Source organism: Bufo gargarizans, chromosome 7, assembly GCF_014858855.1.
Source record: "Bufo gargarizans isolate SCDJY-AF-19 chromosome 7, ASM1485885v1, whole genome shotgun sequence".
In the NCBI taxonomy this organism is placed as follows: Eukaryota; Metazoa; Chordata; class Amphibia; order Anura; family Bufonidae; genus Bufo; species Bufo gargarizans.
The window spans coordinates 60,175,473-60,203,049 of record NC_058086.1 but is presented as its reverse complement, the minus strand read 5'-3'; the positions used below and the strand labels follow the sequence as shown (position 1 = coordinate 60,203,049).

Genomic DNA, 27,577 nt, shown 5'->3' with positions numbered 1-27,577 from the left:
GAAATTAGAACATAAGAGTGGCAAGTATACATATGCGAGGGCATGGGACAGTAATACAAATATAACACCTACATTAGACACCATCGATTAAAACCCTGGTGCAAACTCAAGATCTAAATGAGTTATGTAAATTGTGACCAAGTGCCGCTCTAACCGTGTGGTAAGACACACTGGGACATCTAAGGCCACTTAAAGATGTAATACATCATAGGGACAGTCATATTGTGTGACATATATTGAATACAGTCACCAGGTGCACTTAGGAAATATTGCACTTGAGACATCATTATTGTTGCACTTAAGACATTATAATCATCCGCCCAGATGTTCAGGGAATAATGTCAAAAGCCGACTGAATAAATACGCTATTATTGTTCTATGAAGCAGGAAAAGCTGCTGCGTTCATTCAAGCCTTTTGGAGCCTCCGTGTACATCCGGAAAATCCATTCAAGTTCTTTTCTCAATAATCTATTGTCCAGATCTCCTCCATGTGGCATCTGTCTAATATGTTTAATGCCTTGGAACCTCATGATCTTAGTGTGCCCTGAATGTGAATCGTTGATTTGTCTGGCAATGGGGGTGTCTCTCTTATTACGAACATCATTCAGATACTCCCCTATTCTGCGTCTGAATTTGTGGATCGTTTTCCCAATATACTGTATACCACAGTACGGATGCATCCGCTGCACCTAAAAGTGCCTTGAGGTTTAGGAGGCAACAAGGTGCAGACCTGCGGAGAAGGGAGGAAGCTGTGGACCATCCAGTCCCTAATATTTCTACCCCTCCGATATGTAATAGAGGGGGCATCCCCCACCAATTGCGCAAGGTCGGGATCCATGCGTAGAATACACCAGTACCGATTAATGATTTCCTTGACCTCAATGTGGCCAGCATCAAAAGTACTGATAATTCTGGTTACGTTCTCCTCAGTACTCCTCTCCTTGGGGACCAATAAAGTGTTATGGTCAGCGCAACGTGCATGGTGATACGCATTCCTAAGGATGGAGTCAGGATAGCCCCGGGCCTGAATCAGCAGCATGTTTAAAGTCCAATGACTCTGAGCAATTCCTCCTAGCTCTAAGATATTGTCCCTTAGGTATACCTCTGCATAATGCTAGCGGATGACAGCTACCCCACTGTAATAGATTATTGGTCGCAGTCAGCTTACGGTACATCTTTGTAATAAGATGCCCATCAGTATGCTAAGTAATAAGTAAGTCAAGGAATGTAATCTGGCAAGGGTCCACTGTGGAGGTGAATGTCAACCCAACATTATTAATGTTCAGTTGTCTGAAAAAGTCTCAAATTGTGACACCTCACCTTTCCACAGGATCAGAATGTCGTCGATGTAACGCAGCCACAGCTGGATACATGACGACCATTCATCCAGATGTTCACCAAAAACGCATTCTTTCTTCCCCCAGCCCAGGTAGAAATTCACAAATGTCAGGGCACATGGGCTCCCCATGGCGACACCCCTGAGCTGGTGAAAGATTTTACCATTAAAGATGAACACGGTGTGTTGTAAGATGAACTCTAGTAGTGTCAGTACAAACTCAGTGTGGCTTTTTCAGTGGACTTGTTTTCTTAAAGGAAGTAATGTATAGCTTGAACCCCTTGGTTATGTGGTATAGAGCTACGGTATACAGCGCTTCTACATCAAGACTTCCTAATAGCACATCATCCTCAAGGACAATACCAATAACCCTCTGAAGGACATCCATCGTGTTGCGTACATAGGATGCTAGAGCCATCACAAACGGGCGTAAGATGGTATCCACATATACGCTAATATTTTGTGTGAGGCTGCCTATGCCCGACACAATCAGTCTTCCCCTCAGAGAGTCATGTCCTTTGTGGATCTTCGGTAAGCTGTAAAAACAGGCCAGGATCGGATGACGTGGAAGTAAGTAATCAAATTCAGCCTGATTAATCAGATGTAGAGATTTGGCTTCCTTCAAGATTTTGGTAAGGCTCTCTTCTCCTGTAAAATATGATAACATTCCTTGTCTCCCAATAAGTTTACACACATAGTAATATAGTGGGACTTCAAAGACTACTATATTTCCAACCTTGTCTGAGGGCTTTATCACAATTGAATCGTCCTTCAGTAGCAGTAGCCCTTCTAATTCTTGTGCCGAGATGTTATGATGAGGGGGCACGTTGTTTTCCAGGTGACGCAGTTCACTGGTGACTACTTCAAGGAAGATATCTATAGGTGAATTTTCATTCACCGGTGGATACTTAGTAGATGGCGGCCTTAGATTGGTGAAGGGACCTTCACCCGGATTTCTTTGCCCTTCAGTCCAAAGATCTGCCAATATGCGAACATCTGGCATGTCCTCTAGGGAGATCCCCAGTTCCGCACATTGGTGTCTGTGACGGAATGGGATGTCCGCCTGCGGTCCTGCTCCTATCTGACCCCCTGGTTGGTGATGTCTCGGACGTCTGCGGAGGGGATGGGGCACCCACGGTGGAGATCAGCCCGACTGCCGAGTGGCCCGGCCTTCTTGGTACAATGCGTGGCGCCCTGGAATCACTCACCAGACGTTGCTGTATGACTTGAAACAGGGACTGACTGAATTTATTTAGGGTCTTGGACACATGCATTTATATACACACTGCAAGCCTTATGTAACCCTAGACATGTCCAGGCTGGAATCAGACCATCGGATTTGCATACAGATGGCCTTCTTACAACCTCAGATTACACACCCCTGGAGAGGTGAGGTACACAGTAATTAGCATACAATTGCATTTCAACCAGGCCATTCCAATCCTTACAACAAAGGGAAAAGAGAATACATTTAAAAACACAACACCAGTAACCAAATCTAGCACGAAATAAGATGTCCATACACTTAAACGCACAACCGAAATATAAAAGGAAGGAAAATGGTCTCTTAAATTGTCTGAGTTATTAGTCACGTGGCCCGCTGGACGGCGCGCTCAGGGCCGTTTCGTGACAGTGTCTATCATGGGTCTGAAAAAATCTCCTCCATTTTATTTTAAATTGCCCTATAAGACCTCATGATCACAGCCATAATACGATGTTCATACAAGTGTAAGGCTCCTTAGTGTATGTCCATTTCTTCCTATTTAAAGGGCCGTCTAACCTTTACTAAGAATAGGCCATCAGCTGATTGGTATAGATCTGACATGCCACACCCCTTCCTATCATCTGTTCAGGGGTAGTTCCATTATCAGAAGTCAGTGCCAGAAGGAGATACTGTAAGTACCGTCAACCTTCTAAATATAAAATATATATACAATGTATATATGACTGTGTGTATGTGCAGTACCCCAATAGGGTTATTTCAAAGGGTTTATTGCTGTAATATCATATTATTGAGGTAAAGGGGTATTCCCATCTCAGACAATGGAGGTATATCGCTAGTATATGCCCCCATTGTCTGATAGGTGCAGGTCCCACCTTTGGAACTGCACTTATCTCGTAAACCGAGCCTGCAAAGATAAGGAGGGTGCACCGCGCTGGCGCGGCCACTGTTTCCTTTCACTTCAACGAGGCTCGGTTTATGACATAAGTGCAGGTCCCAGAGGTGGGACTTGCACCTATCAGACAATGGGGGCATATACTAGCGATATGCCCCTGTTGTCTGAGTTGGGAATATCCCTTAAAATGTTGTGAGTTGTTGTGTTTGTGTACCTAATAGCAATGTATGGACAATTAATGGTTAACAGCTTGGCTTACTGTATTAGGTTGCCAGGAGATGGACCTGAGTCTGCCTCCTGATTAGTTAGAGTCAGTATAGTTGAGTTTTAGCTGTGCTACGGGAACTGCAGAAAAATTCAACAAGAACCCCTTTGCATGTCTGTTTTTCTGCAGAGAGACTTTAGAGAGACACAGAGAGAAGGAGAACTACAATTTCCATTATCGTCACTGTCCATATGCTGCTGTTGGTGAACTATTGCACAATGTTACATACTTTGGAACTGTGCTTTGTAACTGGCGGATGTACTACTGTTCCCATTCTGCACTTTAATAAAGAGAGACTTATTTATTGATACCAACTGGCCCGATTACTGACTCTACCATTCACCAGTCATTACACCTGCTCTCTTGTCCTGCACCCAGAGTAACAGTTAACACAACAACGAACACTAGGCAAGAGCCCCAACTTCAGGGAGTGGCCCGGGGGAAGAAAGGGTGTGCCCTCCTGCCAACTGCTTGCCCTGCAGGAATAGCCAGAGGGGGAGACTGCCACTGTGACCTATGAGTACCACCTTTCGGGCCATTACTACCAATGCAGCATCTGGACCACAGGGGAGCGAGAGATTGTGGGTGACCGGATGAGAGCAGTAGTCGTACTCATGGTTCTGAAGCTCCCTGGGCTGGTGTGCAGTGACAGGAAGAGCTCTGCAGTTCTTCCCTTCAGGGCACAATCCGGTTTTCAGGCTTCTCCCTCCTGATGGCGGATGAGGTTCCCTTTGATGTGGACGGTTTTATGGTGCAAGGCAGGGTCTCTGTTTGCAGTTCAAATTATGTGCAGAAAGCAATGATGAGGAGACAGCCATGCAGCAAACAGTTTCTTTACTGAAGTATTCAAATGCAGACAATGTAGGACAGGTCTTACTTGTAAGGGACTGACTGATGTTATACAGAAATGCAATATCCATTAGATGTTACAGGTCTCACAGCTGCACAGATAATCATTGGTCAAAAAGGTGTCTCTTATGATAAATATTTACCATTTTGTAGATTAAATAAAAAAACTATTGATGGAAAAAAAGGTGTCTCTTTAGAAGGTTTAAGCAATCTTTACTCCACACTTTTCTAACTGATTTGTACTTTAGCTTTCAGACGTGAGGTGTAATACTTTACTTCAGGCAATATTCTCTTGCAACCAATACGGATGTTCCCCTCCCTGGCAGGCAGACTCTTCTGCTACATTTTTTGACAGGTCACTTATCCACATTTTCACCTTGGATGTAGAGGTATATACAGGTTAGTCAAATTGTGTGGTGTGTGCTCAGGCTCCGAAGGCTTCTCCTGAACGCAGGTCCCGTAGAGTCCATAAAGTCCTTTGTATGACTAGTCACCTCTACAGATCTTTCTCTACACCGCTCTTGCATCTGGTCTGCTTTGGAGATGTTATGACTCTATCCTGGGTGGTTCCAGGTCCAGGAAGAGCTTGCCTGTCAGCCTCACATTTTTGTGATTCCTCTCTCTAGCCTTAGGCTAGGCTGTACTAGCTGAAATCAACTGGTTTAGACTCAGGCTGACTCTAGAATTTTCCTTACCCCTTTTTATATAGAGGATGACACCAGCCCCATCTAGTATACAGGACATGAAATTTATATTTTTGCACTTTGCAGTATACGTGACTCTAGGAGCAGGATGCTGCACCACTTTCATCCTCCTCTGCGCACTCCCCATTAGTTTGCTGCATATTTCCATCTTATTTGTAACTGAGTCATATAATCTGTCAATGTTCAATTAGACCAAAGAAGCTTGTGCACTGTGCTTGTCTGTATAGTTTTTGAATATGTCCTCATACACATACTGGAGGTGTTTTTAAAGCATCTGGGAGGACTGAAAGTTCAAGGAGTTATCAGAGCAGTTCTGCACAGTCTATTAAAATTTACTTTTAAAAGCTATATGTGAAGTTTCCTTACACGAGAACTGAAAATATCAAAAGAGAAGTCTTTCAAGAAGTTGCTGTTCGGTGTTGTAGGGTTTACGAGTTAGAACTCCTTAGTCCCAAATTTAGTGAGGGACTTTTCGCAGTGAGCGATGGTGCAAAAGCTGGAGCTGCCTATACCATCCAATGCTACATGGAGAGGGCGGATGTCAATAGAAACTAAATGCCGAAAACTGTAAATGACAGATGTAATGTGAAAAATGTCTGGGTTATATATAAAAACCTAGTAGTCAGAGAGAGGCTGCATTTTTGCTTGGAACAGACCAGGAAAATCATGCATTAGATTAAACTACAATTTTGCATTGTTTCATATAGACATGCACAGATCACATCCCAATCCCCAATATCCTCCACTTCCATGTCAAACTTATGGCAGGGGTTTGAAGAAGCTGAGATATGGGAAGTTTACTGTAGTGTCTTTGTGCTGAAGAGCTCCTTTAGGGTACAGCATATGCACACAGTGCTTATTACGTGCACATTTTCATGTGGAATACAGGACTGGCAAAGATGAGATTTTCTCAATCTTATGTACAAGGTGTGGAAATTGACCTGTGGCGTGTATTTTGAAATCCGCAGCGTGCCAATTGTGCAGATTTCACCCGATGCAATGCAAAAGGCTGAGATCTAGGGCAGATCCACTTCAAAATCCACAAGTAACACATCCGGAATTAGGTGCAGATTTGGTGTGGAAGCAAAGCAGAAACCTCACAAAAATTTGAGTGGAAAATACGCATAAACTACACTGCTGTGTGCATGCCCCGTACCTAGGGTTGCTGGGCCAAGAGCCTAAAAAATCTTCTGTATGGAGGAAAATTTTATGGCTCAAAACGCCATGCAAAAACACTATTGTAAACGTACATTAGCACTTGCCTTATTTCAGGCAGATCAGAAAACCAGTGGAGGAGGTCTATCGGACAAAAACACCAGACAATGGGGGAAAAAATGTCAGACCCAGATCGTGTTTCAGTTTCATAAAAACTCCATTGACCTAAAAATATGCCCCTCAAGGGCGAAAAAAGCACCACTTCAAAAAAAAATGCCTATTTGTCCTGCCTTTACTACAGAGTGGTCCACGAAAAACTAGCCCGCCTCCAGCAATAGTATGACAAGATGAATGAGCAAGTGGATTGTTTTTTTAGTTTTTTTATTCCCCACAAAAGATGCTTAAAGTGATCTCCGTTCATGTCTCTGCATCTTTTGGCACGTCGGATTATGTTGGCTGATACTGCTCGCAGCTCTTCAGCAGTGATTCTGGAGAATAAAAAAAATTCTGCTTTTTCCTACAAGATGGGGCAACATGCCGACCTCACGGAACTTAGATTTTTTTGAAAAAGTCTCAAAATTGTTTAAAATAATAAAACAAGTCATTATGTCACCTTAGAGATCTCCCACCGCTCCTGTTCCAGCATTTCCTGGTCCCCCAAGAGTCTCTACTTCCTTTACCCCCCTTGATACACATGGAATGATCACTCAACTAATCACTGGCTGAGGTGGGTCACCATTACGGCCAGTGATTGGCTGATTGGTCACTTCTTCCAAGACACACCTTTTAGTACAGGAGGTTCACTAAAGGGAGGACCTTTTTTTAAAAACTTTTTTTTACCACTTCAAAAACGAGGGGCATCCAGGAAGCTTTGGAACAGAAGCAGAAGGGTACTGATACGGTATTGTTGGGTGGACAAGGAAAAGCAGATGTGTGTGTGCTTCTTTTTTTTTTACACTAAACTTTATTAACAACATGACATCACATAGCGACAGGCAGCCATTTTACAAATCACTACGGACAGGCAGGTTGTATCTTCAATAATACCCACAATAAAAATCAGGAATCCACCACAAGTCCTATTTACATAATCAAGTCGGTCCTGGGCTCGTCTCTCCTGGTTTGGTATGCCGGCTCATCAGCCAGTGACAAGCGCAAACTACAAAGGGTCATCAGCTCGGCGGTGAGAACTACCCGACTGCCACTACCACCCCTTGACTCTATCTTCTCCAACAGACTGCGCTCCAGGGCTCTGAAAATATCCAATGACCACTCCCATCCGGGCCATCATCTCTTCAGACGTCTAAAGTCCGGCCGCAGGTATCAGGCCATCCCTGCAAGGACATTGAGGAGGCTGAACACTTTCTTCCCAACAGCTGCCAGACTGCTGAACTCACCACGCCCCATCACCCGCTCATAATCCCTCGCCCCTGCTGTGCCCATTGCAGAACCTTACCCCCCCCCCGTGTTCCCCACCGCCTCTTGTCAACCACTAGTACTATGCCTGTACATGTGCCTAACCCAATTCCGGGCACGATCGATTGTGTCGTGTTTGGCGAATAAAGCTGATTCTGATTTACTTATGACATACATGTGTCCTGTGTGCTGACCCAGCACATGTATGCCATGTAACACTGCTTACTGAATATCAGTATATAAAGAGAGTCACATAACTGATACTATGTTTCAGTTAGGCCATGAATGCATTCACAGGACTGATACATGGGCTATACCATTCTTCTAAATATAGTTAAGAAAGGTACTGTATGTATGCAGAATTTAAATACTTGTATATTAGAAAATTGTATGATTTCCCATTATAAAACAAATTAATAAACAATAAAAAACAAAATACCCCTTAAAGTCTCACCAGAGGAAGCTACCAGTGTTGAGCGAATCGAAATCTACAAAGTGGACTTTGATCTGAATTTCGTGGTAGCGAATCGATTTTCCTTGAAAAAAATCATTCTCACCTTATCAGGTTGAGCGCAAAGAGCCGGCCGTCGCCATCTTAATTGAAGATCTTAAACAAAATTTAATGCAGCGCTCCCTGTCATTGCCCCAACTAATTACAAAGAAATGCACTTCATGATGAAGTAATTCACCACAAAGCGAATTTTTTTGTAAAATTCAGTGAATCACCCAAATCTAATTTTTCAATACTTCGCTGATCACTAAAAGGTCGCATCCAGCTAAGTATGTTGGCCATGCAGATAAATGACCATACATTAATACGAGGGCATCTTGAACCAACCAGAACATGAGCTGCCCGCTCAAATCCGCTCTGCAGTCCGACTCAAGGTGGGGGGTGGGGAGGTCCCAAGCTGGAGACCCACCATAATGTCCAAATGCCCTAATAAAACATAAGAAAAGAGCTTGTCTTCATAAGCAGCCACTTTAATCTACATAACATGCTGAGTAAGTGTAAGGCTGGGGCTGCACAGTGACGCATTGCATGACATGAAAATTGCCATTTTGCCTTGGTACAGCGCATGTGACACAGTCGGATCTTTGGTTGCAAGTAGCATGTTACTCTGCCCTTATGGACCGCAATGCAAGTCGGTGCAGCTTGCCTGTGATTTTTCTGAGCTATGGCTGTGGCTGCACAGCAATCTTGGATGTTGTTCAACCAAAGTTCGCGCTTTCATTATGCTACATTGCAGAAAGTCAAAGCAGTCGCGTTGCGACTCACAGGTTGCCGCGACCGCATCTCTCTCTTTTACTAAATGCACAAAATGAATGACTTGTATTATCTCGCTTGTTTCCTGCGCCTGGATTGATTAAATCTCTAATGTCATTGGAGTATCCTCTCTCTGTGTGATGGAAAAAAATGAATGTTCATGCTAATGGGTTAATCTCTGACCTTTTTAAACAAAAAATCTATTATTTTTACTGTCCTGCATTTTGAGCAGAAAATGTACATCAGAAGTGCCGCAGGCAAGAACCTGACCCCTGGAAAAATATATCAATCCCCCTGGAGAATAATTAGCAGCCCGTATACAATGTGTACTGTACGCAGATCAGCTCCGGTGCTGCTGCATTGAATATGCATTGTCTATAGGTTAGTTGGGGACATGGAGCCACCTGACTATTTATTTTTCCTTACAGTATTAATTAGCTTTCAGAGCACATCTAGGGAGGGAAAAAAAGAAGTATATAACACAGGCAAACGCATTTCCGTGACTGCATTTTGGACCAAAATACATTAGCAGCACTTTTGATCTAATCTATGAATCAATTTGCATCTGTTTGCTAGTGATTTGCAAGAGTTCTGTCCTGGTGCTCTTCTTTGCGGCCTAACTTTTATGTAAAATAGCTCAGTTAAATTTTCGTGGTGTTCTTTGCCATGGTAGCGGTCATTTAGATGAGGTGTTAAATGCATTTCAACAAGTTATTGACGGCTTATTTTATTCTCTAGCATGGAATACATGGTATGTTATTAGGTCTAGATCAGGAATGCCCAACCTGCAGCCCTCCAGCTGTTGCAAAACTACAACTTCCATCATGCCTGGACAGCCTACAGCTATGAGGGCAAGCTGGGAGTTGTAGTTTTGCAATAGCTGGAGGGCCACAGGTTGGGCATCCCTGGTCTAGATATTCTACCCAAAGCAAATTACACATGGAGTTTGTCATGTCATTGTGTTCTGGCGCGCCCATGTTTTCCTCCCACACTTCAATAACGATTCTTAGGCTTGTTTAACAGATCGGGCAGGCTGAACAGCTTGCCGGATCCATCTCCACTGGGCGCAATTGTGCGCTGCCCGAATTCCATCTGGCCCCTTTCACTATAATGGGTACTGGCGGTGATTCGTCTGCAATTTGGCAAATATGCTTCATACGGCCAGAACAGCCTGCCGGATCTGTGAAACAAGCCTTAGATTTAAAGGGGCATTCCCAGCTGGATGATTATGGCATAGCCAGGGGTCGATTTGGCATTGTTAGGGCCTCAGGCAAAAATATGTCTGTAGGCCCCTGCTGTGCTGCCCCATTGCATCACTAAACTCCACCCCAGCTCTCTATTTTACCTCTCTCCCCCATCAGCTTTGCAGTGCAGCCTGGGCACTAGTGTTGGGATGGGTTCCCTCCCCCACTGGGCCCCTTTGCAGTTGAACTGGCTGAAAAAAATTTAAAAAAAATTTAAAAAAATGTACTCATGCTGTGAAGAAGTATCAGCTGTGGTTCTACTGCGTGTTCACGAAGACCGTATTAAAAGTTTAACCACATGGATTTGGCATCCAGTTTCTGTCTGTATTAAGAAACTGCCAAGCGCTGAACCTCCAGGGAACGTAAAGTTTGAGTTCTGTTGCACATCTTTGTCTCCTGATTGCTAAGTTCTGCTGTGCTGATCCTCTGCAGGGTGATGACTACTACACCACTCACCAGACTGCTTAGTTAACCCTGTCTCCACCATCTTTCATGTGTTTCGGAGCCTCTCTTTCTCCCTCTTTCTCAACAGCTGATCGCTACTTCTGCTGTGACTTCCTATAGACCTTTCTATAGAGCAGCTATGACCTGATCCCTCAGTGGTGTGGTAATCAGTCTCTGCCTCTCTGAAGACTGATTTTACCAGTAAATTGAGAGTGAGTGATCAATTCAGAGGAGGGGAGCGAAGGAGTGGAATCTGATAAGTAGAAAAAGAGGCAGTTTCTTATCACCTTGGTATTTATTACTCGAAACAACGGTTACTCCAACTTTCCTAGCTGAGCCCCTTGAATGCAGTAGGGTATTGTGTTGTTCCATACATTGAGGGGAATTTATCATGAGGGGAATATTTGAAGTCAGTTTTGTCTGCATTGGCATACTTTTTGCCACATTTATTAAATATCGCATGTTTGATAAATTTGCTTTATCCTTAAACGCTTTTGTCTAGAATAGCTACTCCAGATTTCCTACTCCACCCTCCTACTGGAGTTGAGAGTGAATTTTTTGCAACTTCAAAAACTTCAAAAAATCTCTAAATTTGAAGTAAAACTCATTAATATACAGTTAATATACAGTATATATCAGTTCAATATACAGTCCTATCAGTTCACACAAAAACTGTCCTAATCACACAGGAGGACAAGTTATTTTAAGTTATTTTACAACACTGAGGTAAAGAACTGCCTCACCCTTCTTTTCTGTTCTACTTGTCAGGGATTATGATCCTGAATACACATGATAAGAACTTTAGCTGAATCTCTGGGGAATTTAGTTCATGAGGAGACATGAAGTACAGAGAAGACGGACAGGACAGACTGTGGTAATGTGTTGCTATGGTAATGGAGATTGTAAACAAGTGCTGCTGCTTATTAGCCACACTTCACCCTCCTCTCATGTCTCCTCATCTTCTCCATTCCCACAGAGATTCAACTGTATTCAGGATCATGATTCCTGACAGGCAGAGCAGAGAGGAGGATGAGGCAGCGCTATGGCTCATTGTGGTGAAGTAACTTGTCCTGCTGTGTGATTAGGACAGGTGTGTGTACTGATAGGACGGTGCCCATTTTATTTCTCCTAATGATTGCTCCCTAGACAAAACAAGCCATTCTAAGTAATGAAAGGTATTTATTATAAAATAATATTTAATTTTTTTAATTCCGGGAGAACCCCTTTAAGTTCTATTATATTCCTTTATAACGGAACAGTATAATGGAATTACGAATGCTGATGTGAACCCACTCTTATTATTACAGTTCCCAGAATGCAATACACCAAAGAATGATAGGAGATGTCAGCTCTGAAGCTTTCAGAATTGTGAATGCAACCCGGAATTTATAATATGGTCTTTAACTCCGAAGTAGCACACTTTGTGTAGATTATCGTAATTCTTTTTGTAAACTACTAAATAAACGTTAAAAATGAACATGTGCTGCTGTACACATGAGTTTTCTCTGTAATAGTACAATTGAAAAAAATAAACTGTGAAATGAATATATTCTAATCAAGCATACCACGTCTTACCCTTTTTACATACTCAGTTCTTAAAGGTTTCACAGAAGCGGGACACTGCTGCTATCTAACAGCTGGCATCTCACTTGGCAAGATCTCAGAGAAGTCAGATCGCCTCGTTTTGCTGGGTAGCAATCAAAAGTAAGTGTGCGACTGTAAAATGCACAATAAAACTGACATTATCTGTTCTTGTGTCTGTCTTCACCTACGTAAAGGAAGGAAGGGGGGGGGGCTATAGGGTTTTTAAGTAATGATGAACTGGAAGAACCCAAACACATCCTGACTGTTCTTTATTTGAATTTGGTCCCCAAGAGCTATATCCATCTGGGCAATGTTTAGTAACATACATACATTTTGAGTACCACTTGGATACAGAACATTCACCAATTGCGATTCCTAATGTCTGTATATATACACACACACACACACCATATTTCTATATACACACTTATATACACATGTATATGCACACACATATACATGTATATATACACACACATATATACATTTATACACACATATATACATTTATACACACATATATACATTTGTACACACGGGTATATATATTTATAAAAATGCACTTTACATGTGCTCTGGAGTTTGTAAATTACAGCCAGGGGATCAGACGTGCTCCCACTAGGTTCCCCGCTCCAAACTCTGACAGGAATATGCTGTTTGTACAGACATTTTGGCAGCACTGTGCCATTGAAAATTAAGTACAGTACTGATTTTTACAGTAATATTTCATTCCTGAAGTTACTACACGAAGTCTCTCGCAACTTCGCCAAGTAATAACTTCGGCTCATTGGAGCCAATACATTCTAATACTATATGGAGCCAGATCTCTGTACGGTATTACAACAAAGTTTTTAGTGAATCGACTTCGGATGTACCATCCAAAGTTAAATCGTTAATCTCTATTGGTGACTTATCTTGAGGATAAGGATTTTGTGTCAGGTCATAAAAACGAAAAAATAAAATGAACCGGCATTGAAAACAATGTAAGCCAATGGTGACGGATCCATTTTTTTTTTAGGAGCCTAAAAAAAAATTGGGATCCATCACCCTCTGACTTTCAATGTATTTAGTGACAGATCCGTCTTTTTCCATTTGGATTTAACACAACAGCATCATAACGGAACAGATGCATCCTGATGTGCAAAATCAAAACAGATCTGCCCGATCTCATTACCGGAATTAACAACACAAGTGTGAAAGTAGGCTTAGCTGACCATATGTGGCCATGCTCAGATGCCGCCACCCCCCCCCACCCCCACCCCCACCGCCTTCCGTGGCAACCAGTGGAACAGGAGTTTACCTTTTTGACTGCGATCAATGGTTGCTGCAAGTGGGCTTTGCCTGCCCACACATGGCCAACCGCTCCCTGAAAATGTCATTCACACTCTGCGGAGAACGTCCGGACTGGAATCTGCACATTACTTGAAATGTAGTGGGGAATTTAAATCCACAACATGTCAATTCATGTTTGTGACTATGTGCTGCAGATTCCACCCTTTTCAATGCAGAGAGTGAAATCTGCAGCAAATCGGCAGTATTTCTGGATGGTGATCTGCAACTGAATTGGCTGATTTTGTCATGGTGGACTTCAGCCAGATACATTGCCCTACAACACCTGCCTTGGATTATGTGTCTCAGTCCTATTTATTTCAATTGAGCTGAGCTGCGATACCAGGCACAACCCATGGACAGGTGTGGTGCTGTTTGTGGATGTAAGCAGCCATGTTTTTCGAAACCTAAATACATTTTTGACTTTTCCTCTATGCATTCAGGCAGTCATAGCAGCACCGATGCAATCATAGCAGCACCGATGCAAACTCCTCTTCCACTGGTTGCCACGGAAGGCGGTGGGGGTGGGGGTGGGGGGGGGGGCGGCATCTGACCATGGCCACATATGGTCAGCTAAGCCTACTTTCACACTTGCGTTGTTAATTCCGGTAATGAGATCGGGCAGATCTGTTTTGATTTTGCACATCAGGATGCATCTGTTCCGTTATGATGAGTATGTGAAGTGCCTTGGAGCAAGAGTACTTTGGACATTTGCCTCTATTGCTACTATGCAAAGCCATCAACTCTCTACTTTAGTACAGGGTTATATCTTATATCTTAATTGTAATATATCCTGTTCATTTGCACTGTTATTACACTCCAGCTGCATTGAACTGTGGAAAGGATTAATGTACAGCCAGCTAATACTGAAAGACTTTAGGACTTTCTATCTATGCACTGACAAGTTAAAAATCTTCCACAGTTATTATAAGGGACTATGCAAAGTTTTGGAGGGAAGAAACCAGACACGCTGACCTTTTGACTGTCTGGTTTAGCACTTTTGTTTACATCTGAAGACTTGTTTATGTCTGGCAAAACTGCTTAGTCATTCCCATAGACTTTTATTAAAGCTCTCTACAACTCTACGGCAGACTGAAATTTAAAAAGATGTTGCTTGTTAGGCTGGTCTGTAGTTCAGCTAGAAGCTGTATATACAGTTCGAGCAGTTAGAGACCCTAGTTATCTGCAGTGTTTAGTAGAAGAGACTCTGCCAGACTGCATTAGTGACCAGGAAAAGACGCTGAGAAGGAGATACTCTGCTACAGACCTTGGCTCACCAGACCTTTGATCAAAGGGCCAGCCATTGATGTCACTGAACATGATTCACTTCTGCACATCACCATGCCTATTATCATACTATTGTGAGATCACTGTGAACCTTATTGCTGTACAGTGGCATCATTGTGAACATTACAGCTATAACCATTGTGACATCACTGTGTGCTTTATCCCTGTGCATTAGGAAAACCAACATAATCATAAGCTTCTCATATTTGTGCAAAAAGAAATGTATTCTTTCTTGGTTTATATACATCACTAACTGCATATTTGTCTGACAGACAATGTGCAGCGAGTCCCGAAGGAGGCACTGCAGAGGATGGGAGTTGTAGTGGCCCTGATGATGTTTTGTGTCACAAAGTACTCCTTTAGGAGATTGCTCCCTGCGGATTGGTGCAGTGTAAATGTAGTATTGAAGAATGAGGCCAGAATTGAATGTAACAGTCTTTTTACTTAGTGCAACATTGAACATTATATTTATTCAGTAGCAAATCCTCCCTGGCACCAGTAAGGATTATGGAGGCAGGTTGGATGGAGGCAAGTACTTAGGTCGTAATGGCCTAGTAACATTCTGGGTGATGGGTGTCTTGACGGTAAGCCCTCACCTTGCAGCAGTGTCTTTAATGGATCCTGCAGCAGTCACTCTGCTGTCTAACATCTGAAGACTTCAGTTGAGGCAGGAGAATAAGTAGATCTCTGGAGAATCTTTGACAAGAGCAGGAGCTCTGGCTTGTGCGTCCTCTCCACTCTGTCTCTAAACAGGAACTCTCCTCCCCTGGCAGGAAGCAGGACCAGCCCACTCCTACCAAGAGGAGAGGAACAGGGAGGATAGCCCTGTTCCTTGCCATCCATATAATTAACCGTAGACAACGGCCACATGCATACAATAAAACACATAACATTATAATACAAAACTATTTACAATTGTAGGGCCTCCAGGTCTGGGGTACTACAGATGGGCCCCCCTTAATTATTGGAGCCCCATAGCAGCTGATAGGCCTGCCACCCTTGGTAGATATGCCCATATACATCATACGAGATCCAGCGATTCAATTTTTCTGCTCCTTTTAGAAAAAAAACACATTTTGTGTCAGATGTGAACCTAGAACAAGCAGAGTCGGAGCAGGGAGCGCGCCAGTGGCAGGGGCAGACTGGACATGCGCTGCTTTTCTCATCTGGCTAAGAGCAGCGGATGTCCAGAGCAGCGGATGTCCAGTCTGCCCCTGCCACTGGCGCGCTCCCTGCTCCCGGCATGTGCGATTACACTATAGGCATGGACGAGCTTTCTCTAAAGTTCCTCCATGTCGCGTGCAGCCATGGACGAATTGGCTGCACGGCAGAGCGGGCCTCTGGGGGCGTGGCTTACTATAAAAAGATTAGCAGACAGATTTATTTAAATAAAATATATTTGGAAACTCATTTTTACCTGACTCTTACAATGTTGTGTAAAGTACTTATGTAGTGGCCAACCCCTTTAAAGGAGTTATGCCATAATTAATGTAAAAATGAAAATCAGACATAATGTAGTACATGACAGTGCCTTTCTAACAAATCTAGAACCAGCCCTGTACCTCACATGGATCTAGAGATCTTCCCATTCATTGCTCTGCTAGATTTATATCACGCTGACAGCTCAGGGGGTATGTCCTTTCTGCTACAGCTCTCTCCCTATCACAGCTCAGAAGGCAGTTGAAGGATCGACTTGAGCATGTGTGTCCACCTCGGTGAGGTGGCCAGAGAAATAGGAAAAAGAACAAACAGCAGGTGGTGCTATACAGATAGATTTTATTAAATAACTCAGTGGCTATACTACATTTTTAATTACATGCAATTGCATAAGTATTCAGATCCAGGTGTTGGTTTGAAAACTGCTGAATGTTCTTCGTGGGACAAACCCTTTAAATGGAAAGAAATCCCACGATGCATGGCCACCTCTCCATTGACTCTTCACCTGGATCCCCTGAACGGCAACTTCCCCAACCTGTGAAATGGGGCAAAACCCCTTTACATTTGGAAAAACATTTTTACAGGTTGGCTGAGGCCTTTTTAAAAGGGCACTTTTTTGGCAGTTTTTATTTATTTTGGCAGCACTGTGCCATTGAAAATTAAGTACAGTACTGATTTTTACAGTAATATTTCATTCCTGAAGTTACTACACGAAGTCTCTCGCAACTTCGCCAAGTAATAACTTCGGCTCATTGGAGCCAATACATTCTAATACTATATGGAGCCAGATCTCTGTACGGTATTACAACAAAGTTTTTAGTGAATCGACTTCGGATGTACCATCCAAAGTTAAATCGTTAATCTCTATTGGTGACTTATCTTGAGGATATGTAGGTCATCAATATTGTACTCCTGGAAAACCCCTTGAAATTGCGTATGGCTGCGTTAGCTAACAGTCATTCACCAGATGTTTGTTCAACCATCCATTTACTGTATGACCACGTTTACAGAGACCCTCCTGAACAGGGGGACCCTCCTCTATGACATCCAAGGGTCTTTTACAGGCATACGAACAGGGACTTTTCTGATGGGACAACGGCTTTACGCGTTCTTGAAAGCTTTTATACCTGCAGACACATTTACTTTGCCTACTGCATATATTATAAAAGGCACTGATTCCATATGGCTTTTCCATTGTTGAGCTGCTCCATCCTGTAATCGATCCTCTCGCTTCTACGTGTTAGATTGTGTTCAAATTGACCTTATGACGTGAAATCGTTCATTGGCACCTACGGTAGCTCAATTATTAATCATACAAATTCATTAAGATAATGTTGTGCGTCTTTGACAAGGATCTGGAAGATTGAAAATGGCCAAACAAATACAAGCGGAAGACCCATGTTTGATTGTTCTCTGTTGGACCATTCTTCGTAGAGAGGACCTACTCTGTTTCAGGCCATATTCTATAACGGTAACCTCCAGCTGCTGTAAAACTACAACTCCTAGCATACACACTCACTCCGCTATTCTTGTAACTCCCTGTGGTGATGTGAACGCTAAAGTGAATAAGGATCCCGGAGGAGGGGTATATCTCACCGAGGTTCCTCAACTGGGTGAGATAAGTAAAGTTCCAGAGTGGTGCTGTCTTCAGTGAAGCATAGTTGCTGGAGCTATTTTGTTTAGTATTTATGGGCTGAATTTTACTTGGAATGGGAGCTAGGTTGGTAGAGGGAGCTGACAATCCACGCCTCCCATTCCAGGGCAGGTTTTCCCTAGCATGAGGGATCCCCAGGTGTAATCACCTGGGATCATTACTGGGGAGTAAAAGCCCATCCCAGACTGTCAGTCGGGGGCCGGGTGAGGCTCTGGGTGTGTGGTTCCAGCCAGGCTAGGTTGAGAAACCACGAGGCTGGGACAAAGCCTGGACTGACTGGGGGGCTGGTATGTGCTTGGCTGAGAAAGCCGGACCTGACACTGTGTCTGATCAGCACTCTATAGGTGGGTCAGGGATTCTACCATATGTTTAGTTAGAGCCCATCCGGACAGGTGTTTGTTTTGTATTATGTTTGTTTTGCTGAGGTGCCAAATAAAAGCGATGTTTGGATCTTTAACTTGGCTTTTAGGATAGAGGGGTAGAACCAAACTATGCATTTGCAGCTTATTCTAAATATTGCCACCATATAAATACTTTTTTTTTTTCAATTTTTGGAAAAATAACAAAAACCTGTATGAAAAATGTTCACCTAGTATGCATCAGTTTTGCCACTGGAGGGCAATGTCTTTCTATAGATTTCTTCTGTCTGAAGTAATATTATACAATCTTTATGTCATATTTGTATTTTCTGAAGGTTCTTATTTATTGTCTTCTTGGATTCTTTGTGTCCCATTCAATGTCCTCTGCCTCTGCCATCCCCTCTGTACATCTGTGTGATAACCATCTTTGGCTGCTTTCTTTCAGCCAGAAGTTTAGGAAGTTTGCCAGCACGGCGAACATCCAGCGCACTGAAATCCTGGAATATTGCCAAAGTTTGGGGAAGATCAGTCATTTTATCCCTTCATTCCAGGTAACCATTACCATTAAACCCTCATAACAATGAAGATCCCCTTTGCTTGTAGGGATTGGTAGGGATTTCAATACTAGTCACTGTGTTTGTTAAAAATATCTGATTTAATCTCATTTAAAGCAGATTTGTCAGCATAATTCTGGATTATGTACAGTAAGGGCAAGATATTACAGCTACCAGTTTGTTCTACTAGTAGCCAAAATGAAACAAAAATGTGTCATGGGGGCCCTGAAAGTATACACTGACCACTTAGTTTATGAAGCCAGTGTATTAATGAGGAGAGAGCTGGAATCTGCCGGGCATATATGTCAGTAAACTACTCACCACATACACTGTACTGCTCTCTACCTGTACTACATGTGCTGTACTGCTATGTGTCTCTATTTTATTACTGTTCTATACTGTTATCTACCTGTATTATTTGTACTGCTCCCTACTTGTTCTACATGCACTGTACTGCTATCTACCTCTACTACCTGTACTTCCTCCTCTGTACTGCTATCTACCTCTACTACCTGTACTGTACTACTCACTACATGTACTTAACTTCCCTCTACCTGTACTACCTCCAATGTACTGCTATGTACCTGTACTACCTGTACTGTACAACCCACCACATATACTGTACTGCTATCTGCCTGTTTTCCGTGTACTGTAATGCAATCTACCTGTACTACCGGCACTGTATTGCTGTGTGCCTGTAATACCTGCACTGCTCTTTTCCTGTATCACCTGTACTGCTCTCTAACTGTACTACATATAATCTACTGCTTTCTACCTGTAGTACGGTACTTGCAACGTACTGCTCTTTTCCTGTATTACCTGCACTGCTCATTTCCTGTATTACCTGTTCTGTACTACCTACTACATATATTGTCCTGCTCTCTACCTGTACCACATTTATTGTGCTGCTATCTATCTGTATTATACTACTGTTCTGTACTTTTATCTACCTATATTATTTGTAGTGTACTGATCTCTACCTGTACTACATGCACTTATATTGCACTCTACCTGTACTACTTGTACTGAACTACCCACTACATGTACTGTACTGCTCTCTACCTGTACTATTTGTACTACACTATCCACTGCTTGTACTGTACTATACTATCCACTGCTTGTACTGTACTGCTACCTATGCCACATGTACTATGTTTCTATTTGCCTGCCTGTAAAATGCCACTCACTATATGTACTATACTGATATCTACCTGGGTGTACTGTACAGGACTGAAGCCCTCCTATCTCTACAGTATATAGAAAGTGATTTATAGCTTCCAGCAGCTCTTTCTGCCCTGCTTTATCTCTATTACCTGCTTGTTTTTCTGACTTCAATTACACAAGTAATTGCTTTATCTGTATTAGTTATATGCTTGTTTTTCTGTAATATAAATGCTTTCCTATTTTTGGATTGACATTGTTATAGTTGTAACCATTTAGAATGTTCTATGTATTCAAGACATCAAAGTCACAATATTTAAATGCAAAAATATAACGAATACAAAAGAGTCATCTGTAAATGATAAAATTCTATTTGCCTGCATCTATTGATAAAGGGTGTTTAGGAGCTTTCAATGCATGTATTTTTAACTTATAATGAGATATGTATGTATAAATTCATGTCCAGTGAGCTCCCCCTAGTGGTGGCTGCAGACATCCCAAATCTCCTCATTTATGCTTTTCTATTTTGGGGTTGATATTTTTGTATAATTGTAACCATTACTAATATTCCATGTGTTAAAGGCATTGAGTTACAATATTTAAATGTAAAAATAACAAATAAGGGAGGAGGAGGAGAAAGTGGAGGGAGGAAAGGAAATGGCAAAGGAAAAGAAGAGAGTAAGATAATTTTTTTTTCATCTTTTTCCTCTACTCCTACTTGCGCTCATATAGGGATAGAGGGCAAGAGGTAGGGTGGATGGGAGGTTTTAGGGTAGGGGGAAAATATTTGCAATGAGATGATGTATATGGTTATCTTGTATTTTTGTATGTAAATTGATAAATAAAGAATACAAAAAATAACAAATACAAAAGCACTGTCTGTAAAGGCCAATATTCATTCTGCCTGCAGCTACTGATAGGGGGTAATTTGGACCTTTTAATAGATGCATGTCATTTTGACTTATAATGAAATCTGTATGAATAAATTCATATCCAGTGAGCTCCCCCTAGTGGCGTCTGGAGACATCCAAAATCTTTACATTAAACTCTTTGGCTAAGTTCTGCTGCCTAACAAGTATGATTTTATTATTTTGCAAAGCGTTTTCGATCTAGGTAGGAAAAGACTAAGAAATGGGTACAGTTTAAAATCTACTGAAGTTTTTTTACACTGATCAAGTTAACTCCAAAACTTCATAAGTTCTTGAAATTGCTCTCAATGTTTCTTCTTACATTACTCTATGGAGAACATCATCACGACTAGCCGTTTGGAGAACATTTCCATAGTTAGCATCGGATTTGTGGTTAATGCTTTTTATTTTGCATGTTTCAGGTCTACAAGTTTGTGTTGGCCGCTCGGCTATCGGATTATGGTTTGACGTCTGTTGCCCTGCATTATTGTGAGTGCATCGCCTCCGCCATCCTCCTCTCCAACTCTGGATCATTGGTGTTGATATCAGAGTTAATCAAGGTGACTTAAGCCTTCACACACGTCCTAAGATATCTAAGCACAGGCAGTATGGCTCAGGAGATTATAGCCCTTTTTCTATATGAGCAGAACAGCTGATATGGCAGTTTTTTTTCTTTATTTCCACTGCTGTCAATGGGAGTTAACTGTACAAAACGTCCCATCTGTTTTTCTCCCGGTATATAATAAAATGCAATGCATTTAAAGCTAAACATTATTTCAGAGAGAAGCTGTATGCACAGTTTCGCAGGAATCCTGCCATTTCCCTGTTGACATAAAACTTCTGGGAATAAACATTAATCATTAATGACTTCTCTGCTCGAATGGCCTGCAGTGAAATGTGTTTAATGCTTCAAGCAGAAGAGCCGGCATTTTTGCTTAAAAATGGTAAATGATAGCTTCGGGTCTCCAGGGTGTATTTCTCTTCATGCCCTTAAACCGTGCACATTGCATTATTATCACATTTACTGGAGACGGGGAAAATCTTGCATTGTTTAAGAGCAGAATTGTGCACCTTTTCACATGCAAATTGCAATGAAATCACATAGACTTTCATTGCCGATCATGTTACATTAAAGATGCCTCTGCAACATTGTGGGTAAAAATTGTGCATTACTGATGCCTGCATTTACATAAAACATTGCACAATAAAAGCTCCGTTAACCCCTTCAGGACCTTGTGATATTCCTTTTTTGTCTTTTTACACTCCCTGCCCTCCCAGAACCATAAAGTTTTTATTTTTCCATTCACATGGGCATATAAGGGCTTGTTTTTTTGCGGGACAAGTTGTACTTTTTAAAGGCACCATGGGGGCACCATTTAATATTGCATACAATGTAGTGGGAAGCTGGAAAAAACAATCCAAATGAGGTAAAATTGGAAAAGAAACTCAATTCCACCAGAGTTTTCTGGGTTTTGTTACGGTGTTCCCTATTCAGTAAAACTGACCTGTGCCCTTCATTCGATTGGTCAGTATGATTACAACGATAACACATTCATATCGTTTTTCTTGTGTTGTAATACTAAAAAAAAAAAAAAAAAAAAACTTTGGAAAAAATAAACATTTTCTTTATATCGCTATATTCTGACCCCCATAACTTTTTTATGGTTATGTCTATGGAACTGTGTGAGGGCTCATTTTTTTGTGTGACATGGGACAATCTGTAGTTTTTATTGATATCATTTAAAAAAAAAAATGGGGGAAGGGGAAATAATGAAAAGATGGCAAATCGGCCATTTTTATTTTTTAACGTTACACTATTCACGGCATGAGAAATATTTTTATATTTCAATAGTACGGGAATCTTTGGCCACCACAGCCGATGATGTTTAATTTTTTTTACTGTTTATTTTTTTCTTCTAAGGAAAGGGGGGTGATTCGATTTTTTTATATTTTTTTTATTATTTAGTAAAACTTTTTTTACCTTTTTTTTTTTAACTTTTTGTTTGTTATCCTATGTGACTCCTTAAAGGCTGGACTGCTCCCGTACATGTATGGCAGAGATCCATAAAGGGTTAAAGAAGACCTGTCAGCTGACATCTCTTTGTATTCCCATAAAATAAAAGTTCTGTAACATCTTTTCTCAGAATTCTGCATTGTCCCGTTCCTCTGTATTACCTCTTGGAAATAAATGAATAAGAGAACAGTTGAACATTACCATTGCCTTTGCCAATGTGACATGTCCCGACTCAGTCTAACCTTGTAGCTGTTACTTACCCATGACTTTTAATGCCCAGGTGCCCAGATCACTCTTAATCTGCCCCAGATACAAAAAGACCTTATACTATAGATTATGATGCATGAAGTCCATAGTCTATGGAAATCACATAGGTTATCAATATCAGATCACCAGGCGTCTGACATCCCGCACTCCTACAGATGAACTGTTCTATAGTAGCTCCAAAGTTGGAAGTCACCACTGTAGCTACACAACTCTGTTCATTGTGTAGTGGACGTTGATGGTTACTGTAGCAGTGCTCCCATCAATGTGAATGGCACTGCAGTAACCAAGTGGACGGAGCTGTGTAGTTCTGGCACCTACTTCCATCACTGGAGGTACTTAAGATCATTGGTAAGAAGTGGAAGACTCCCGTGGAGGAATATCCCTATGCATAGGGAGAAAACTGTAAATTAGTGGCAGGAGTGTGGGGTACCTGGAAGCGCATGAATATGAAGACTCCTGAGCTTGTGCATTGAACAGACTTAAGCGCTAGGGACCTGCTGGATCTGCTCACCAAGTATTTTAAGAAAGCAACTGGCATAAAGTGACCTTGAGTTTGAAGGGTCTCTGACACTAGTATATGCTGCTGTTGTGGGGCTGCCGATGTCTTGCTTATCCTATCCGATGTCCTAGGTCCCGGCATCACAGACCTATCTCTTCATCTCTGTGCTATCTTGGCAGGTCCGGCTGCCGGGTTAGCTTTATCCCTTCATGCCAGCTGCTTGCCAGCCAGACCTTTCTCACTCACCCCTTAGGGCATGCACACGTATTCCCTACAGCTCTTAGAGGGCCAGTGCGAATGCCTCATAACCTTCACCAGCCTACGGCTGTCACCTTGGGATACCTAAGGCACCTTTCCCAGTAGGAGGGTGTCTGAGTAATAAGGTTCTTAATATGCCAGTTTCTGCTAAATTGTGCTATAGTTTGTTTTCTGCCTCTGTATTTACCTCTGTTTGCTTGTTTCCTGGATTCTGAATCTGTTGCCAGACCTGACCTGTGCCTGATCACTGTATTGACCGTTTGCTGCCTGCTCTGAACTTGGACTGTTTTCTTGATTTCACAAACTGTGCCTGCCCTGACCTTGGCCTATCCCTGACTACATTCTGCCTGATCCCTTGGTGCTCTGCACCATTGTTTGAACCCCAGTGGGACAGCTGTCAACCAAGCAGAGACTATTCCAAGAGGTAGAAGAGTGGTGGTTCCCCTGCAGCAAAGTCGAACTGCCTGTACAGGAGACTTCCAGGATAACCCCCTTGAGAGTAGCTCCAAGTCAAATCTATTCAATTGACACAGCGGTTCCACATCCACATTCTGTAACAACTTCCCTCAGATAGAGTTGCATAAAACTGGTGACACAATAGACAAAACTAGTCTGATGTCTTTGGTGGCCAACTGCCATACATCAGCATGGTACAGGTTTAGATATAAATTATAGATTTTGATAAGTCTAGTCAGCTTCTACGGTGGCAGCACCCTTTACCATTCTATTTAGCAGCTGGTCAAAACCGGGTATCTAAATCATGCATCCGCCAAATTAAGACTAAAGGGGGAATCTGAGAAATTAATTCACATTGCAAAAAATATTTTTTGTGGCAGTGCAAGCAATGAATATTGCAAATTCTAGGTGATATTCTCGGTATGAAAGATGGACATAGGTTCAAGTATTTCTTTATCAGGCCATACATACAACGGGATGTTTTTGCAGTGACCTAGCTCACTTTGTGAAAAAAGGAGCTGTGATATGAATGTAAGAAGGACATTAAAATTTACAAATGTGACACATCAAATGAGGACAGTTCCAAAAGTCTCCTTATTCTCGTAACTTATTTATGACCTGAATGAGACTCGAAAGAGCGGTACTTTAGCAGAAAAATGTAAGCTGTAATTATTTAAGGATTTTTTTCTACGACTGATAGTATGCTTGACTTTCAGGTGACATTTTTAAAACTGCACACGTGTACCTATATATGTGTCTAGGCCTCTAATAGATAGCTGCACAAGAACAGCACATGGCAGAATATCTGCGGTATTTATGCCAAATCAAATGGGTATATTCATTGCTAGTAAATCCAGTATATAGCTAATACATGTTTGTGGGCTTCTTCAAAGGGTTATCTAGTTTTGAAAACTCGTCATATATAGGATAGAGTGGAGAGCAGTGACAAAGAGTGGAGGACCCAGCACTTCTGCTCTTTGAAGGTCAGCCCATTGATTTCAGTGGGCACCATGTAATGCTTACTTTCCCCTGTAGTAGCACTGTGGGGAAACTGAACACTTCTTGCCAGATTCCCCTGAAGACTACAGGTGAATGCTGAGGGTCCCGGTGATCAGCTAATTTTTAGAGAAAGGATTGTCATAAGCAGATAACAACTTTGCTAAGAGTCATCCAATTTTGAGCATTTTATCCAAATTTGACCATTATGAACATTGCATCTTATATTCAGCTGTTGGATATTGCATATTATGACAATCTCCATTCTGGTTTAGTTTTTGGATCAAAAAGTCCACAGATTCATAGCTCTTAATATGTATTCTCACTTCAGTGTATTTTATGATTTCAGTTGTCAGAACGCTTGAAATACTCAGATCCTCAGATCCTCGAACAGCCTGAACCAGAGCAGAACCAAGAACCAACTTGGCTTGTCCAGCTCCGTTCTCTTTTCTTGCAGCTACAGGTAAACTATGGGAAAAAAGGTTCAAGTTATGATATAAATGTGAATACATTTTTAAAAGGAAATGATGCCTAGCTGTACAGCCTCCAGTCATATCTTCTGTTATCTTACTGGTTTGAAGAATAGCCTGGATTATAGGTATGTCTAAAGCTGGCCATACACATTCAGTAGTTGTTGGCCAAATATTTATTTGGCCAACAGCTATCGCTTGCGACTCCCAACTCCATCATACCCATACAAGTTTGTTTTGACTGAAGAATGGAGAAAGCCACTGCCGGACACTTATAGATGTGGCTTATCTCCTTGGAGAACAAAAGAATGGAGGAAGAGTTGGGAGATTCCCACACACACTAGACCAGTGATGGTGAACCTTTTAGAGACTGAGTGCCCAAACTGCAACCCAAAACCCACTGATTTATTGCAAAGTGCCAGTGTGGCAATTTAAACTGAATACTACAGTCCAATATAGTATATCTTCCATGTCTTTATCATTTAGCCATAATAGCCTGCCTATATTCAATATGCTGCCTGTGCTGTTCATAGTCCATCCTCTTGCTGATGAATGACAGAAAAGTCTAAAGCATAGACTTTTTCCAGGGTGCCCACAGAGAGGGCTTTGAGTGCCGCCTCTGGCACCCGTGCCATAGGTTCGCCATCACTGCACTAGACTGTCAGCAGAACTTGCCATACAGTAATGTGTATGGAGGCCTTAGGACTCTGGCCCAGATTTACTACTGTGTGTGCAGCAAAAAACTGTCCAAAAAGTGGTGCAAATTTGCTTATCTAGAGTTTCTACACTTTTTTACGGCAGGCTCAACTCAAGGGTGTGGGGCTTATTAGAAATAGAGCGGGGGTTTTGTTGGTAAGGGGTAGGGCCTAAGATGTGCCATTTAGAATTGTGCCACAATGTTGCCGTAAAAATCTTTTCATAGAAAAATGTCTATCCCTGCATCAGATTTATGAGCCCATGTGATAAATCTGATGCAGGTCTAATGAGACTCTAAGATTACACAATTTTTAGGATTGCTAAATCTAGGCCTCTGTTCACATTTACGTTGGAGCTTCAGTTACATTAAAAGGGGCATAAATGTACATGGCAAAAACCTGCAAATGACTAATGAGGCCACAATTGGAGACACAGGTGGCCAACTAAAGTAATACATGGAATGGGTGGACTACAGTACCCTGAAATATTATCAAAATTAGGAAAGGTCTAATAATTATGTATAAATTTGTCAACTGCCAATACGAAGCTGTCTCACATGATCTATATATACCCAGAACCTTATCTATAACAAAGGGACATCCTACAGTACATGACAATCTCTTTCTAACAAAGCTAGAACCAGCCCTGTACCTCACATGTATCCAGAGATCTCCACATTCATTACTCCAATTGCAGCTCTCTCCATATCACAGCTCAAGGGGTCATGCCCTTTCTGCCGTATCTCTCTCCCTATCACAGCTTAGGGGACACGTCCTTTCTCAAGGGTATGTCCTTTCTGTAACTTTCACAGCTTCTAGCATTAGATACACGTGGTGGAAGTGGAAGATTTAAAC

At 42.0% G+C, this 27,577-nt stretch overlaps 1 protein-coding gene across 1 annotated transcript in view; it reads left to right on the top strand.

The window, feature by feature from the left end:
* LOC122944156 (protein transport protein Sec16B-like) overlaps positions 1 to 27,577 on the top strand; it is a 138,634-nt gene that overhangs the window by 16,963 nt on the left and 94,094 nt on the right. Inside the window, exons 6-9 of the mRNA XM_044302386.1 lie at positions 12,387 to 12,498; positions 18,890 to 18,995; positions 21,490 to 21,627; positions 25,907 to 26,020. Coding sequence (XP_044158321.1) covers positions 12,387 to 12,498; positions 18,890 to 18,995; positions 21,490 to 21,627; positions 25,907 to 26,020 — 470 coding nt within the window. The remainder of the gene's footprint in view (positions 1 to 12,386; positions 12,499 to 18,889; positions 18,996 to 21,489; positions 21,628 to 25,906; positions 26,021 to 27,577) is intronic.